The 18,764-nt window shown below is 43.0% G+C and overlaps 1 protein-coding gene across 1 annotated transcript; it reads right to left on the bottom strand.

The window, feature by feature from the left end:
- Window positions 1-2,526: 2,526 nt before the first annotated feature.
- LOC115664189 (protein NRT1/ PTR FAMILY 2.11-like) lies at window positions 2,527-4,806 on the bottom strand. Its single transcript, XM_056318992.1, has 3 exons — window positions 4,335-4,806; window positions 3,698-4,254; window positions 2,527-3,610 (listed from the first exon to the last, which is right to left on the bottom strand). Exons 1-3 carry the CDS (start codon window positions 4,335-4,337, stop codon window positions 2,710-2,712), a joined length of 1,461 nt encoding a protein of 486 aa, XP_056174967.1. The 5' UTR covers window positions 4,338-4,806; the 3' UTR covers window positions 2,527-2,709.
- Between the last annotated feature and the right edge of the window lie 13,958 nt (window positions 4,807-18,764).

Genomic DNA, 18,764 nt, shown 5'->3' with positions numbered 1-18,764 from the left:
AACACGACCCGGACCGAGAAAGCGGTTACCCGAACCACCGAGCTGGACCCCGCAGTCGGATCGGGTCCAGAAAGGGGCAAGCGGTTTCGGGTCATAAGCTGGACCCGGGACTAAAACAAATTATTTTCTTTGCCCGATTACAAAAGGTGTCTTTGATTGATTTTTGCTTTTTTAATTTACTTACTAAAAATCTTGAGGCTCGCGTAATTTAAATTTTATCCGAAACACTCGAAACTTTCTCAATATCCAGATATTGACGTATTAATTCACATATAATATTCTGGAAAAATGTTATCAAAAAGCCATTTCCCTCCACTTCATTCCACTTTTGGAGAGAAGTGAAAGGCCCGAGTAATTACTTCTTCCCATTTCCTCTTTGTTGTCTCCACCAAAATTTAAAGGGAAAATTTTAATTTGGGGTCCAAAGTGGGGCCATTTTCCCAAAATGGGGTCTCAAGTGGACTTAGTGCCAAATTGACCCAAAGTCCTAAAAAGTGTCAAATAAGGTCCGGATCGCCTACGTGCCAAAATACCACGTAGGCGATCTGACGTTCCGTGAACAACAAGACAGTGTTTTTATTTATTTTTTCCTTTTTCTTTTCCTTTTCCTCTTTTTTTTTTCTCCTTTCCCTCCGCCGGGGCCGGGGCGGAGGTCGCTGGCCTCAGGCGGAGGCGGCCCTGGCCGGCGAGGGCGACCCTCGCCCGACCCTGGGTCGCCCTCACCTGGGCTGGGCGGGCGAGGGCAACCGTCGCCCGATCCGGCAAGAGCATGCCTCCGGATCCGACGCAAGAGCATCCCTCGCCGGATCCTGGAGGGTCGCCCACGCCGCCTAGCCTGGGCGGGCGGCGTCGCCTGCCCGGCGGGCGAGGGCCGCCCACGCCCGGGCCGGGCGGCAAGGGCCACCCTCGCTGGGTGAGCGGGCGTGGGCGGGCGTGGCGACCCTCACCGGATCCGGTGAGGATGCTCTCCGGATCAGCAAGGGTCGCCTCGCCCGCCCGGCCCAAAGCGAGGGCGACCCTGCTGGCGAGGGCGACCCTCACCCGAGCCCTAGGTCGCCCTCGGCGCGTGTCGGGCGACCCTCGCCCGGCCCTAGGTCGCCCTCGCCGGCCATGGTCGCCTCCGCCTGAGGCCAGCGACCTCCGCAGGCCCCAACAATGGCCATGCGAGGGAAAGGAGGAAAAAAAAAGGAAAAGGAAAAGAAAAACAGAAAAAGGAAAAAAATATAAAATATCTGTCTGTTCACGAACGATGCGAGATCACCTACGCGGGTATTTTGGCGTGCCACGACCGCACTTATTTGATACTTTTTGGGGACTTTGGGTACCAATTTGGCACTAAGTCCACTTGGGACCCCATTTTGAGAAAATGGCCCCACTTTGGACCCCAAATTGGAATTTTCCCAAATTTAAAATACTAATTTCAGAAAAGGGAAAAAGCCACAAAAAATCTCAAATTATGTTTGTTGTAACACATTTACCTAAATTTTTTTTTTGTGAGACTAAAGATCTCAAATTTATACCTGTGTGACACATTTACCTCGCGTTAATATTCCGTTAGAAAACACCGTTGAAAATCCTACGTGGCCATTGACGTGAGTGACAGAATATGAACGGCGCTAATGTGGCTTTAGCAAGATGATGTCTCTTGAGCATGGAACCATGGAGTTTTGAACGTGAAGCAACTGAGACAGAGAGGGAGTCACGAACGAGCCCGGTTTGCTTGGCCTATGTCTCTCTCTCATTTGCTCCACTTGAAAGCTCCATTGCTCGACAGTTCCTCTCTCGCGTAGGATTGAGAAACGCATTTGTCCCAAATTTTAGGGTTTGTTTATGCTATCTCTCTCAGAAACCTCAATTAGTGTTTGGGATGAGTTGTCAAAAGGAGAAATTCAATTTAGTCTTGTCCATTGAAGTTTCCTGAGATCGGAGACAGGCTTCTCTTTGACCATTCATCTCCTTTGTCCAACTCGAGGAAAGTGCAAAAACGGAAGGAAAAACCACGAGTCCCCAGTTGCATTGACGCCCTCATCAATCCGTATCCTCGTTCCAGAGACTGCAAGAGTCATCGTCTTCCCTTTCTTTCCTCTGCAGTTTGAGCTTTATTTTCACTCCTTTCTCGCATCGATTCACACCCAATAGTAGACTTCCCAGATGGAGTTAACTTCCAGATGACGCTGTGAGGGACAAAAATAGTAGGCTGCATAGATACACAAAGACCAGTTTGAATTTGCACAGGAGCCTCTGATCTAGAAGGAGGTCAGAACCAATCCATCCAAACCCTGAGTATGCTATTTACAAGGGAAAAAAGACTAAGGTCAAAAGTGATTTTATTGGATAATACCAATTCGATGGATTTATTCCGAAACCTAAAATCAAACTGATAGCCCAAATTATCTTCATTTTGCTTGCGCGTATTAAATCGCCAGTTTACGCGCAATAAGATCGAGTTAATTGCAAAGTAGTCGTAAATCAAACTGATACAAAATCAGCTAAGATCTTGTAGGAATTAGCTTAATAGGTAAACAATTCAAATTCATAATGGTTGTGCATATAAAACAAAGCCACTGCATAAATAGGTTCACGGTATGTGGACCATAACTTCCATTCTATAGCCAGGGCTAATCTCAGATCAGGTTGCTACAGAAATCTGCATGAGAGGCCCATTTTCAATGAGATGGATAATATGATGTGATCCTCTGAGACTACAATTCAAACATAAGTCTGCTCGTGTTGCTTCATTTCTATGTCTGCTTCAAGGCTAACATCATCTGTTCCTTTATACTTGTGCCAACTTGCACATACTAGAAAGTATACCAAGGTCGGAAACTCCAATCCAGCAATCAGGTAATAGAAATAGTCCAGTCTTCCCTTATTCAGATCCTCCGGCAACCAGTTCCCGCCTTCCGCTCCTTTCGTGTTCTTGCCAACAATCCATATGAGTAGACTGCTCAAGTAACTTGAGACCGCCATGCCACAATAGTGCAGAGAACCCGTGATGCTCCTCATGTTCTCAGGACACTGCTTGTAGTAAAACTCGACAAGGCCGATGGATGAGAATGCTTGTGTGAGGCCTGCGAGCGTGAACTGAAGGATTAACCACAAGGCTGACATTGATGAAATCGCGCCCCGTCTGGGATCATCCCCCAGAGGGGGCTTTGTCAGAGCTATTGATCTTCGGCGCTCTTCCACTATGGCAGAAACTAGCATGGTTAGCACGCCAAAAAACAAGCCGATGCCCATCCTCTGCAGGAGCGTGATGCCACCTTCTTTCCCCGTGATCCTCCGGAGGAATGGGACGATCAGTTGGTCATAGATGGGTATGAAGATTGTGAGGCTCAACATCAGGAAGACGACGAACAATGTGGCTGGGATCTTGAAGCTGGTGTTCCCGAGGCGTCTGTCCATTTGAGTGGCCTGGAAGATTGCATAGGTTTGTTGTTGGACGATGACAAGGTAATAGAACACACCCGCTACCCAAATTGGCATCACTCCTATAATACATTTCACTTCCTCCACTTGCTGCAAGCTGCAGAGTCTCCATGGATCAGCCGGCGATGCATCCGGCCTTTTCTCGTCCTCAGCTGTCACGATTGCTGCTTTGTCGAGGCACCTGATGAAAAAAACGAGCTGATCACACTTCGTCTATGAACACGATTGCAGATCCAGCACAAGTTCAATGCGGGCTCATTTTCAGTACCTGAATTGATCTGTGTAGGGAAGCTTGGAGTTGATAGTTTTTGGAGTAATATAATTATGAAGAGAGAGCCAGGGTGGTTGCTCGGGTGTTGGAAGTCGCCTTTTCTTTATGGCCACGACGATGACCTGCGCTACACTCGCTAGTGGACTACCTTGAGCTTTTACTTTCACGTATATCTTCGAACCCATGAAGAAGGCTGCACATGCTGTGAGCATCAGAATTGCCGGGATCAATAACCCGACCGCCCAGCTCACGTTCGATTGCACGTACACGATAAGCACCAACAAGACCATCTGCGCGGAAGTGATTGTGAAGGAGTACCAATTGAAGAAGCTGTTGGTCCCTCTCTTTTCTGATTCGGTCCCCGAATTGAATTGGTCAGCCCCAAATGCTAAATTGCAGGGGCGGATGCCGGCTGCCCCTAAAATCAGCAGCCCAAACCCGGTAAATAGGAAGGCCTTCTGGCCGGCTGTTGGTCCGCGGCATGTGGTGCTGTCGCCACAGTACGGCGGATGAAGATTCTCGATTGCTGCTGTTAGTTGTATCACTAGCAAGCCCTAATTGAACAAGGCAGTAAATCAGCTGCATTCGGACATCAACTTGCTTAAAAAAAAACCCTAAATTTAGTACCACGAACCATATAGTAGTACTAGTTGCAGCTGCCTATTGAGAGTGAATCAGATCAGAAACTGTCGGGGAGAACGGGGAATTAATCCAATCGAGGATCAATTTTTTCCCCAAAACTAAATCGACCAAAATCAACTTAACCCAGCAACCACCAGCAATTTATTCCAACAATACTACCTCAGAATGAGTAAATAAAGAGACAAAGGCAACAGCAGCACCAAATTTTACGTGAAAAACCCAACACGGGAAAATTACGAATCGACTAAAAAACTTCAACTAATGACCAAGAATAGTAAGATATACGGAGGCTCTTCTCTAGTCACACAATAGAGGTTCAATATCAACAAATCAGCACATAGACTAGAACAAATGGAGCAAGAACCCTAACCAAGATCGGAGAAAACGAGAGACGACTTGGAGAAGGTTCGCAATGAAAGAAACTGATCAACTCCAGCTTTCAGTCTAACGAACAACATACTGAAATCTGACGTGTGTCTGCTCTGCACTATATAAGTAACTGTTTCTGGCTACCGTATCAGCGTGTCCTAGAGATTTTGATCCAACAACATGAGAGAGAGATCAAGAAGAAGTAGAAATAAGTTACCAGAAAAGAAGCGACTGCACAGAACCCAAGGGTCTTGAAGCGGCCAAAGTACGTGTCACACACGAAAGCACCGGCCAAGGCGGACAAGTTGGCGGTGCCATTGAAGATGTTGATGATGTTTGTGGCCGTGCTGCTCTTCAGGTTGTACACCGTGGTGCGGTAGATCAAGAGGATGGCCAAGGTCGCACTCGCTCCCAGTTTCTCAAAAGCCTCATTTCCTGAAGAAGATTTTTTCAGTTTTGTCCGCATGGAGAATATTAGATTGCAGTTTACGAAGGGAAAAACATCTCTCATGGGTCTGAACAAGAAGACTAATGTTTTTGGGATCACCAATAATGAAGGGCATGGCCTTCCATCCTCTGTAGTTGATGATGGTCTCTTCACTTGTGACAGCTTCTTCCTCCGTCTCCGTCTCTTTGGCGCTGCCATTGACAAGCTTGTGCTCTCTCTCTCTCTCTCTCTCTGTAATTTCTCCATTGGTGTGGTGGATGGTCTGTGCTCTCTCGTTCTTCCTCTCCTCCTCCATCCTTTTTGTTCGACGTGTCTTCTACCGTCTCGCTGTCCCTATGGGCTTTATATGCATGCATACTGACCAAATAGTCAATGTGAACAGAAGAATCGTTGCCTCTTTGCGTCTCGCATTTAGCCATGCGATCTGATGCGGCTTCAAAATTATGGAAAGAAGCTTCTGCCGCTTGAATATAATATAAGTGGCTCAATGCGTATATCTCCACAGTCAAACAAGTGGGCAAAGTGAAAGAAAATAAAAGGGCAAAAGTACACCACAAGTCTGCTAACTGGCGCAATCACTTCACTTTTTCGGATCACTTTGACAGTCGAGGAAAATGATCATTTGATGCATGCCGGAAATCCGACGTGGCATTTTTATTAATTTTGACGTCGACGTGGCTCGTGGATCGCTGTACAATCAGCATTTTTAATTTTAAATAATTTTTTTACAGTAGCATTTTTAATTTTAAATATTTTTTTTCCTTTTTTTTTCTTCTTTCCTTTTTCTTTTCTTTTCTTTTTTTCTTTTCTCCCTGGCCGGTGCGACACGCGACTAAGCACGTCGACGTCAAAATTAATAAAAATGCCATGTCGGATTTTAGCCAAATTGGCATCAAAGTGATCTATTTTCCTCCACTCGTCCAAGTGATCCGAAAAAGTTAACCAAAGTGATTGCCGACACAAGTTATGGACTTGAAAATAAAAGTACAAAAAAAGAGGATAAATTCAACAAAGTCCTAAAAATTTGTCACGAAACTTACAGAAAGTGCAATCAAATCCTAAAACTTGTCAAATTTATGAAATCGAGTCCTTCCGTTAACTATGCCCAACTTGGCGAACGGAAAATGCCAACGTGACTGTTTTTTATTACTTTTTCTATCACGTATGGCAATAACATGACCAAAACGTCATTTTGATCCAAAAGACGGTGCACGAGAATGGGAAAAACAACATCATTATTCCCTTCCCCCCCTCCCCTCTCTCGTCCGGGATATTCTTACGAAAGCAAACTACGAGACATCTCTTCCTTGGATTGTTGATATCGTTATAGGTTTTGTCTAGCACGTCGATGATGAAGTTTGACCGACCAGCTGTTTAGTGTACGTTCCAATGTGGAAAAGTTTCGTGGTCGTCATCGCTGATGCATGCATGAGTCCCGCAGGCAAGAGATTCTACGATAGAAATACCAGGAAAACTTCCCCAAAAAGTCTAAAATCCTATCTTTATGCGAGTCAACATATCACTCGGGTCTTTGCTTTGAAAACCGTTGCTGACGTTTCCACCCGTGACGCAATCCAATAGTCATCCAATTTACTTGTTTTCTCCGTAGTCCGTACCATGTTTTACCTCGCGAAAGTCCATCTGTGGACGCCGGCTTTATCCTCTCCCAGCAGGATCCAGTTGACTGTTGGTTAAGATTGGACCCTCCAAAATAAACTGTACATGTACATGTCGAACTTGAATTAGTAACTCGATCAAATACGTCGTCGACAATCGCGTAAACGTTAAGCGAAAGGCGAAACGTGTTCTAGAAAACCGATGGAAGTTCGAGGCACAGGCTCGATGCTATGAGGTCGGCGAGCTATCTTCCGCCGTTGCTCCAAACAGGCCTCGCCAGATTGCATTTGCTTAGACAGACACTGGACTGGCAGTTATATAGCCTTCTGATGCTCTTGATCGTGCACGGATGGCGTGATGCATCAACCAAGAACTTTTTACGAGTTGAATTTTCTCTGTTTCGACTTCAACACTTAGTGCTAATGCTGCTTCCTTCGTACTTATACCACCTGTGCTTCATCCCTCGTCGGTTCAATTTGTGCCGTGACTAGAGGAGAGAGTCAGCTTTCCGTGCTAGAAATTGGCTCTCACGTAATTTATGCTTAACATAATGATTCCTAGAAAATAATTGTCCGGATAAGGAAATCCAAGAGCTACACCATAGAAAAAGGGAGGGAAATTTTAGTCGTAAAGAACACTTGTACTGGATACCAATTACATTACGAGCATGAGAATGGGAATACTCGTTCCGTTCTTACTATTAAAACAGATTCATTTTTTAATGCCATTCTAATATGGTAATTCTCGGTAACAATATCTCGTGATGAAAGTTCATAGTCAACACGGGGTCTAAGAACCTATCATCTGTCATGCTTGATCATCATCCGAAATAGAGATCATGGCGAGACAGGTTCTAATCGGACCGATCGAATCTAGTTATAGTCCTGACCCATTTCGAATCCAAATATGAAATCCATTCCCTACTAGTTAGGAACTCGATTGGTCACAAGTTATAACACAAGACGCGAATGACAATTACCGCATAGGCTTAAACGCGAAAGGGCAACTTTCAAGAGTCGCGAAATCGCGTAAATAATCTTGTATCTTGCAAAAGAATGAGAGTTGCTTTGCAACACCGGTATAAGCCTGGAGGTACCAACCAAATGAATTTACATAACTTATTTGTGCAGGTTGAGCCTGTGGGAAGTGTATCGCTCCGTCGACTGATGAATCAGAAAGTGTCGACAGTTTGATCCGGGACCACAGAAGCTTCCAATGGAAAAGAAGCCGCAACAGGACTTTTGACAAATTCTCTGGTGAACGAAACGACGGTCCAAACCACACAATGACAGGCGTGATGGGGATGGTGGCTGGGCTTTTATCTAGAAACGTGCAATGCAAGCTAGATAAAATTTTCCACGCGCCCGTTTTGAAAAAGCACTGCTTTGCAATTAACTCGGTCTTTTTGCGCAAGCACAACGAAGATGATTTGGGTTATCAGTTTGATTTAGGTTTCGGAATAAATACCATTGAACTGGTATTATCCAATAAACTCACTTTGATCTTCGTCTTTTTTCCTTGTAAATAGCATCACCGTACAAAATTGAGTAAGGCCGAAATTGGGCACGACTGATTATGTATGCACCATAACGGGTCTAGTCTAGTGTGAAGGCTCAATGGTACGGCTTCTGTTTTGGATTTAATGTACCTCCCATTTGGGAGCTGTCCTACATATTCTTGAATTTAAAGATAATCGATTGAGAATTTAACTATTCGTATGCATCTGTCCTACAAAATGTAACATAATCAAACAAAATATGATGGCTGAAGAATTACTAATCGCAGGGCTGGTTATATAGGACATCCTAATATGTTATCACTTGGACACATCTATTTAAAATTGTTTTTCGACCTATAGGAATTTCCATAGTGGCACCACTATTCCAAATTTATAATCCATTGGCATTTTGTAGGGTGGTCGACGTGGCAATGCCTGACTAGCAGACTCATTCCGATTCTACTTAAAAACCTTTGTTTTGTCTAATTTTAGCCATGTATAATGCGATGATAGTGCAGCTCTTGCCTTAGTAAGTTTAAAACGTTGTCTTTTCAACCAAAAAAGGGTTGTTTTCTTGGAAGGGCTCATGCAATAACAATCCATGTTGGACTTGTTGCGTTCTCGATTGTCACCACGTAAGACAATCGATGTCGAAATTAAATGAAATGCTAACGGATGGTAGAATTTGAGGCAGTCGTACAATTTTGGGGGTTTCTGTGTGTCGAAAAGTAATTTAGGGTAAAATGTGTCTAAATGGTACCGGTTCAAAATGTTCTGTGTAATTAACTCGTAAGCAAGTGTCCTGTGATGCCAGGTGTGCACAGCCAAATTCACGAAAAAGACAACTATCCTAAAAAACTTTGAGCGTTTGTGGTTGTTTTTGTCATTCCGAATAGCTTGTAATGCAAAAGTTTGCCTTGGAGATTGTCAAACCTTTTCTTAAAAAAACAATAATGTCGGTTAGTTTGATCATTAAAAGTGTCGTTAGGGATGGATGGTCATTGGTGGAGCCCAAACCTTGTTGGGCCTGCCTATCATATTGCCAAGCCCGCCCATCACAAAAAAAGAGTATCACGAACAGTTCTTCAGGCAAGGTAAGGCTACTAGGGTGGGCTTATACCTATATAATTATCGTCCAACCCTCTCCGGAATTGCTTATGCGGGTCGCTGTACCCATGGTTAGGTTTAGGGGTGTGCAAAAGAATCGCTCAGACCGCTCGGGATTGGATCGGAACCGATGATTCCTAATGAAATCGGTCCGGTTCCCGGTTCCAATTTTTGGGAACTGGTGGGTACCGGTCCGATGCCTGGTTCTAGGTATGGAACCGCCTACACGCCCACCCGGACTGAACTAGTAATATAATAATATATATAATATATTTATTTAATTTTTATTTTGTTAAAAAAAAAAAGAAAAATCCTAAATCCCTAAAGTAGCCTCATATTAAGCCGAGAAACACATTCTTTCGCTTTCGCCTCACGCTCACTCTCGCTCTCTCGCTCTTCTCGGTTGATGCTCACCTCACCGTCTCCGACTCTTCATCTCAATCTCCGTCTCCGTCCTTGACTAGTGGGACCGGTTCCATTGACCCACCCGGGAACCGGACCAGACCGGCGGTCTGGTTCCAAGTGGATCCATGGAATCAACGGGCGGTTCTCGATTTCAATTTTTCGGAACCAGTCCTTAGTTGGCGGTTCCCGGTTCTAGGGTGGGAATTGTCCACCCGGACCATGCTCACCCCTAATTAGATTTACATTGGCCTTAAGGGTATGCAAAGAAATCAAGAACCGCCCGGAATCGGACCCGAAAAAGGACCAGACCGGCCTAGAACCGGTGGTTCCAATGGGGACACGTCAGGTTCGAAGTTCTAGGCGTGGAACCGCCCACTCGCCCGCCCGGACCGATAGGTAATACATATAATTTTTAAGAAAAATTTCCAACCAAAAAAAGAAAGAAAACATTTTAAGAAAAACGAAAACCCTAAAATCCTTAATCTAAAGCTCAATACCCATCAACTAAGTATTCATCTCGTCTCATTCTCACTTTGTCTAAGTCAATTCTCTATCTTTTACTTATGATATCGACTCTCAAGCTCAACGCCCATCGACTCTCTTCAACTCACAGCGGCACCTTTGGCCGTTCATCGTCTCCCTCTCTCACTCTCGGTCACCTCCATCTTGGTGAAACTTGGTGGGACTGATTCCATGGATCCACCGAGAAACCAGACCTCCAATCCGGTCCGCTTCCCAGGTGGATCTAGGCAACTAACGGGTGGTTTCTGGTTTCAATTTTTCGGAACCAGTCTTTAATGGACGATTCCCAATTCCATGATGGGAACTGCCCACCCAGACTATACTGACCCATAATTGGCCCGATTTAATATGACCTAAAAAAATTGATTAAACATATTTTGAAAAGGAAAAAGTTACAAAAAAATCAATATGAATTCTACAATTAAGTCTATCTGTGATCTTAACATGCTTAAATTAAACTACTGCAGTTAACATTTGACATGATATCCCTTTTAGACTTTGTCTATTCTGCCTAATGCATCTTTTATTTGGAGCAAAATCTTGAAGCTTAAAAGTTTTAGGACTCAATTGCACTTTCGCGATAAATTTTAGGACTTCCGATACACTTATCCCTTTTTTTTTTTGTCGAAAGGAAAATTTCCATATCACATGAAAGAGAGCTACATAACGTCAAGATAATACCAATCCCAAAGAGTTTTTGTCCAATGCAAATCTGAAAAATGAATCGACTTGGTATAGCGTGCAAAGACTCACTCATTCCACAAGAACGAATTTGTCATAGCATCATAGCACAACTGGTGGCCGATCTGAAACTCTCATCATCATCAGTGATGAGCGCACGTTAAGATTTCTGATATGAATCTGTGCGGAAGATGATCGTTCTACGAAGATCTGTGAGTTACGAATTGCTGACCTCAACCCCCAATCGAACCTGTGATTGGTAATATCGGTATGAACGCGACCTATTGACGAACCTGTGTCAACCAATCCACGCTATAACGCCACGAACAAGAGAATTCGCGATCTTGCTCGATAAGTTGAATTCGATCGCCACAAGGGAGCCTTGATAAGATCTAGTCCTCAAGAGAACTCAAGAAGAAAACTTCTCTGTATAAAATTCTGCCTCCTCTCTTAGAAATCTATAAGCAACCTTATATAGGGTGCTAACCCTAATCCTAATCCTACTAGGATTAAAATTACAAAAATAACCTTAATTGCTAAAATTCGTCCAAAAATGGAAAAAGGACTAAAAGTTCATCTAAACGACTCCAAATCGCTAAAAAACATCATCAATCACTACTAAAGTAGTGAGTATTGATCAGCGGCCCGTTTCCAAGCGTCCATCCAAATTTGAGCCAATTCGGTGTTCGTCAATTCTAAGCTCCTTCGGAATTCGCTGGACCAAGAGTAATCATGTTGCGCCAAGGAGCTTCAGAATCTTCAAGTCTCGAATCCAGATTGTCTCCATTCCAAATATCTTGAACCATGATACCGACAGCTTGTTTGAATTCCTTCGCTCTCGCTCGAGTGATCGGGCCTAGCGAATAGAATAACGGGTCCCTAGCACCTCCTCCTCGATAGGGTTCGATGTCCACATCGTTCCCTCCCCCGTGCAAAGGATTTGCCCTCAAATCAGCATCTGCATCAAAAAGAGTCAAATCAGAAACATTAAAAGTAGCACTAATACCATACTCACCTGGAAGGTCAAGCTTGTAAGCATTATTGTTGACTTTTTCCAACACCATAAATGGTCCATCCCCTCGCGGTAGCAATTTAGAGCGTCGCTGTTTGGGAAAACGCTCTGTGCGCATATGAACCCAAACCCAATCACCGGGTTCAAACACTACTTTCTTGCGCCCTTTGTTGGCTTGCTTTGCATCTTGCTTCTGTCTTAAGCTCAATATTCAAACGTCTTCTCATGCAAAGTCTTCACAAATTCAGTTTTCTTAGCACCATCTAAATCCACACGCTCAGCAACAGGTAAAGGGGTTAAATCTAACGGAGTTAAGGGATTAAAACCATAGACAACCTCAAACGGTGTGAATTTAGTAGTAGAATGCACGCTCCTATTATAAGCAAACTCAACATGCGGTAAACAATCTTCCCAAGACTTAATGTTCTTTTTAATGATAGCACGCAATAATGTCCCTAAAGTCCTATTAACTACTTCAGTTTGACCATCAGTTTGTGGATGACAAGTTGTAGAGAATAAAAGTTGTGTACCTAACTTCTTCCACAATGTCTTCCAAAAGTAGCTTAGAAATTTAGTATCTCGATCAGAAACAATGGACCTAGGCATGCCATGCAAACGCACAACCTCACGAAAAGAACAATTCTAAGCAACATTCGATGCATCATCAGATTTATGACAAGGTATAAAATGAGTCATCTTTGAAAATCGATCAACAACCACAAAAATAGAATCCTTGCCATGCTTAGACCTAGGCAATCCTAATATAAAATCCATAGAGATATCAACCCAAGGATGCGTCGGGATAGGCAAAGGTGTATACAAACCATGTGGTTTAATCGTAGACTTAGCCTGCTTACATGCGATACATCTCTCACAAACTCGTGTGACATCTCGTTTCATGTGTGGCAAAAAAAAATGTTCATGCAGCACTTCATAAGTTTTATTGATTCCAAAATGCCCCATTAAACCACCACTATGTGCCTCTCGCACTAACAACTCGCGCAAAGAGCATCTAGGCAAACACAACTTATTTTCACGAAAGAGATATCCATCATGCCTATAAAACTTTTCAAACGCAGCATGCTCACAAGCTTCAAATACTCTTCCAAAATCATCATCGTCAGCGTATAAACCTTTGATATGCTCAAAACCTAGACACTTTGCTCCTAGAGTAGTTAGAATTGCGTACCTTCGAGAAAGTGCATCGGCTACCACATTTTCCTTACCTTTTTTGTACTTGATTAGATATGGAAAAGTCTCAATGAACTCCATCCATTTGGCATGTCTTTTGTTCAACTTTTGCTGCCCCCTCAAGTATTTTAAGGTCTCGTGGTCGGTGTAGATCACAAACTCTTTTGACCACAAGTAATGTTGCCAGGTCTCCAAAGCTCGCACCAAAGCATACATTTCCTTATCGTAAGGCGGATAATTCAATGTCGCTCCGCTTAACTTCTCACTGAAATACGCTATGGGACGTCCTCCTTGCATCAACACAGCTCCAATTCCTGTACCAGAAGCATCGCATTCTATCTCAAAAGTAGTACTGAAATTCGGTAAAGATAACAAAGGAGCATTAGTCAACTTATCCTTTAACAGATTGAATGCTCTCTCTTGCTCTTCTCCCCATGTGAAACCCACGTGCTTCTTGATAACCTCGGTTAAAGGTGCGGCGATGGTGCTGAAATCTTTTACAAATCTACGATAGAAACTGGCTAAACCATGAAAGCTGCGCACCTCTCCTACTGTCTTAGGTGTCGGCCATTCACGGATTGCTTTCACCTTTTCTTCATCAACCTGTATTCCATCAGCACCAACAACAAAGCCTAGAAATACTAATTTGTCAGTTACAAAACAGCACTTCTTTAGGTTAGCATATAATTGCTCAGCCCTTAAAACCTGCAAAACAGCTCGCACATGCTCAATATGGCCATCAAGGCTTCGACTATATATCAAGATATCATCAAAATAGACAACTACAAATCGACCAATAAAAGCACGCAGAACATGATTCATAAGTCGCATGAAAGTACTAGGTGCATTAGTTAAACCGAATGGCATGACTAACCACTCACACAACCCGTACTTGGTCTTAAATGCAGTTTTCCATTCATCCCCCTCTTTCATCCTAATTTGATGATAACCACTTTTCAGATCAATTTTAGTAAATATGCAAGCTCCATGCAATTCATCCAACATGTCATCTAGCCTAGGAATAGGATGTCGATACTTTACCGTTATGTTATTGATTGCTCGGCAATCAACACACATTCGCCAAGACCCATCCTTCTTTGGCACCAACAAAACAGGAACAGCACAAGGGCTAAGAGACTCTCTCACATATCCTTGCTTTAGTAATTCGCTAACTTGCTGCTGAAGTTCCTTTGTCTCTTCAGGATTGCTTCGATATGCGGGTCGGTTAGGCAATGGTGCACCGGGAATCAAATCGATTTGATGCTCTATGCCTCGAATCGGTGGTAAACCTCCAGGAAGTTCATCAGGAAAGACATCTTCAAATTCCTACAACAAAGACACGACAGAACTTGGCAAATTCGGGTCAAGTTCGCTAGTAGTAAACAGTGCCTCCTTGTACAAAAGTACAAGTATCGGTCGGTCCAGAATCAAAGCTCTCCTCACTTCACTCGATTTTGCATAGAAATTCTTTTCTCTCTTTTCTTTTCTCTCTCCTTTTCTCTCGATTTTTACCACTCTACTCTTATCTTCCTCTCCTTTTACTTGCGTCTCAGAGTTTCCACGCAGACCCTCAGTTTTATCACTTTTTCTCTCTCTCTCAGCCTCACGTTGTAGTTTCAATTGATCTTCATACACCTCAGTAGGTGTCATTGGCACCAATGTGTATGTCTTCTGATTCATCACCAATGAATATCGGTTAGTGTACCCATCATGATGTACCTTTCGATCATACTGCCATAGCCTACCAAGTAAAAGATGCCCTGCTTGCATAGGTATAACATCACACATTACCTCATCCTTATATCGCCCTATCTCAAATGGAACTCGGACTTGCTTCGATACTTTTACTTCACCACTATCATTCAACCACTGCAATCTATATGGTCTTGGATGCTTCGTAGTCTTCATTCCCAACTTCTCCACCATGGTACAACTTGCTACATTTGTACAACTACCTCCATCAACAATCAAGCTACAAATCTTACCATTCACCAAGCATCTTGTATGAAACAAGTTATCGCGTTGCTGGTGATGCTCCTCCTCTTTGACTTGAACACTAAGAGAACGCCTAACCACCATCAATTCACCCTTTGCTGGCATCTCAACATCACTACAATCCTCCAATGGTGGCATGTCATCATCCTCTTCCTCCCTCTCACTTTCTGATTCAACATCATTATGTCCAGTCATGATCATCACCCTCCTATTAGGGCACTGATTTGCCATATGACCCCTGCCCAAACACTTGAAACATTTAATATCACGAGTCTTAGTGTTAGGGTTTTCGGTTTTACCTGTTGGATTCGAACTAACTTTGCCATCCTTCTCCTTCTCCTTCAAAGTTTCAATCTTGATATTATTTCCCTTCCAATTCGGCTTCTCGTCTCTCTTCCAATTAGACTTCCAATTCGAGCTTGAACCTCCACTACTCTTGTAATTTCGGTCCAGCTTCAATTGCCTCTCAACTTTGATGGCTTTGTCAACTAATTCCTCCAATTCAACGTAGTGTTGCAGCTCTACCACCCTTGCTATATCTCGGCTCAAACCACACAAAAATCGTGACATTGTGGCCTCACGGTCTTCCACCACATTAGCACGGATCATAGCAATCTCCATCTCTTTACGGTATTCTTCCACACTCCTATTACCTTGTGTGAGATTTTGCAGCTTATGGAACAAGTCTCTTTGGTAATGACTAGGTATAAAGCGCCTCCTCATCACTGCTTTCATCTCATCCCACGTTTCTATTGGTCTTTCACCATTGCATCTCCTGCTAGTCACAAGTTGATCCCACCAAATTATAACATAATCAGTGAATTCAACAGCTGCAATTTTTACCTTTTTGAGCTCCGAATATCGCTGGCAATCAAATACCATCTCCATCCGTTTCTCCCATTCTAGATACGCATCAGGATCATTCTTTCCTTGAAAAGATGGAATCTTCATCTTGATGTTGCCAAGCTCATCATCTTCTCGACGTCTAAATCCTCGGCGTCCGTTTCTCCTCTCAAATCTGGCATCTCGATTATCTTCTGTATCAGACACATATGCATCATCAAATTGCCGCTGCCATCTAGGTTGTGCCCTAGGCTCCTCTCGCTGATTTTGTGGCCTCCCTCGTGGTGGCTCTCGGTCATCTTCAAGTCTCGTCTCACATCTTGTAACTCGGTTGCTAAGTGCTTCAATTTGTAAACTCAATTGCTGGATGCCTGCTAGAATTACATTATCCCTTGGATGAGTGCGATCCTCCCTTTGATTCACACTTCCCTGGCCTGAGCCTGACAATTTTTTTTTTTAACCTGCAAGAAAATGTTAGAGATAAAAAGAAATCTCACTAGTCACTCCCTCACGTTTTCTGCTCAAAGTGTTTGTCACTCCTCTCGTGTTTAACTCAATTTCGGCTTTTTTCTTCCCTCAATTAAACTCACACACTCTTGCCTTTTACCTCTCGTTTTCTTCTAGCAAGCTCTTTTTTTCAGACTTGAATCCAGTCTCACAAGCTCCTCACAACAATCGATAAACCACCAAGCAAGATCAAATTCAGCAATATACCGCTCAACTCAGCAATTCAGCAAATTTTCGCTAAATTCGGATTCAGATTTAATTTATGCTACTGAGTTTTATTTTATTTTTTCTATTCGGTCCAACTATCAATGATAAAAAAAAACGAGTCGTCCTCTTGAATGTTTTTTTTTTGCCGAAATTTTTTTTTTTTTCGATTTTTTTTTTTTTTTATTTTTTTTTTTGGCTTTTTTTTTTTTGCCGATTTTTTTTTTTGGCTTTTTTTTTTTTTGACGAACTCAAGTACAATATAAAAAAAAAACAACTAGGACCGAAAACCCTAAATCAAAGTTGAAATCACAGCAAGAACAAATTCAAAACCCTAATTCGATTAATAACGAAACCCTAGTTTCTATAAACCCTAGATTGATGAATGAAAAGCAGTAAAAGTAGGATAACTAGACCTTGTAGAACCAGCTCTGATACCAGATGATATGAATCTGTGCGGAAGATGATCGTTCTACGAAGATCTGTGAGTTACGAATTGCTGACCTCAACCCCCAATCGAACCTGTGATTGGTAATCTCGGTATGAATGCGACCTATTGACGAACCTGTGTCAACCAATCCACGCTATAACGCCACGAACAAGAGAATTCGCGATCTTGCTCGATAAGTTGAATTCGATCGCCACAAGGGAGCCTTGATAAGATCTAGTCCTCAAGAGAACTCAAGAAGAAAACTTCTCTGTATAAAATTCTGCCTCCTCTCTTAGAAATCTATAAGCAACCTTATATAGGGTGCTAACCCTAATCCTAATCCTACTAGGATTAAAATTACAAAAATAACCTTAATTGCTAAAATTCGTCCAAAAATGAAAAAAGGCCTAAAAGTTCATCTAAACGACTCTAAATCGCTAAAAAACATCATCAATCACTACTAAAGTAGTGAGTATTGATCAGCGGCCCGTTTCCAAGCGTCCATCCAAATTTGAGCCAATTCGGTGTTCGTCAATTCTAAACTCCTTCGGAATTCGCTGGACCAAGAGTAATCATGTTGCGCCAAGGAGCTTCAGAATCTTCAAGTCTCGAATCCAGATTGTCTCCATTCCAAATATCTTGAACCATGATATCGACAGCTTGTTTGAATTCCTTCGCTCTCGCTCGAGTGATCGGGCCTAGCGGATAGAATAACGGGTCCCTAGCACCTCCTCCTCGATAGGGTTCGATGTCCACATCAATTTCCCTCTTTAGTAGCTACGGTTTTGCCAAAAGTCGGTGCCCATCTAGGTTTGGCGTCCTCAGCAACATCATCGTATAATGACAACACCACCAATAGATTGAAAGAGCACAAATAATGCATTGTAAATCCCAAATCTATATCTAGATCGAGAATGAAAAGCATATAAATATAGATCTAACTCGAGATCGAGAGAAAAGAACTGCAAAATAAATATCAGTCAATCACAAAATCAATTCCAGACAAGCCCACTGTTGAACACGGTAGGAGAAGAGCTTCGTAGACTTGTGGAGCGCTCAACTTTTAGGAACAAGCACCTAAAGCAAAAGCAAGCGAGCAGATTCTTCCAAGGAGCTCGCACTTTGATCTTCAGAGCTCATAGGGACAAAACTTTCCACCTGTGGAGGAAGTCAACAACGTCTTCCACAAAATCAACGAAGAAATCTTGAAGGAGTCTTGAAGATGAAGAGATAAGGAGATAGAGAGGAAGAGGAAGAGGAAGAGGAAAAGGCATCCCTCAGGAGCTTAAGAGAGGCTGGCGGCTAGGAAACAGGGGAAAGAGAGGAAACCCTAAAAGAAGGGGGTTGCATGTAACTTCGGGTTTGGATTGATTGGTTTTGACCTCCATCTGGTTAAGAGGCTCCTGTGTAGATTCAAACTAGTCTTTGTATTTTTATGTAGCGTAATATCTTTGTCCCTGACCTGAAAGTTAACTCCATCTGGGAAGTCTACTATTGGGTGTAAATCGATACGAGAATGGAGTGAAAATACAGCTCAACTGCAGAGGTAAAACAGGGAAGATGATGACTAATACAGTCTTCAAAAAGAGGAAA

This window comes from Syzygium oleosum, unplaced genomic scaffold (genome assembly GCF_021117445.2).
Source record: "Syzygium oleosum isolate NSW1041296 unplaced genomic scaffold, Sole_v2.1 Sole_v2.17, whole genome shotgun sequence".
In the NCBI taxonomy this organism is placed as follows: Eukaryota; Viridiplantae; Streptophyta; class Magnoliopsida; order Myrtales; family Myrtaceae; genus Syzygium; species Syzygium oleosum.
The sequence above is the reverse complement of the archived record's forward strand: the minus strand, read 5'-3'. Positions and strand labels throughout refer to the sequence as shown.

Bases quoted from the DNA above. Each gene is read 5' to 3' on its own strand.
- LOC115664189 (XM_056318992.1), bottom strand. The intron at 3,611-3,697 runs GTACTGAAAATG...TTTTTTCATCAG, and splicing joins CCCTACACAGATCAATTCAG to GTGCCTCGACAAAGCAGCAA.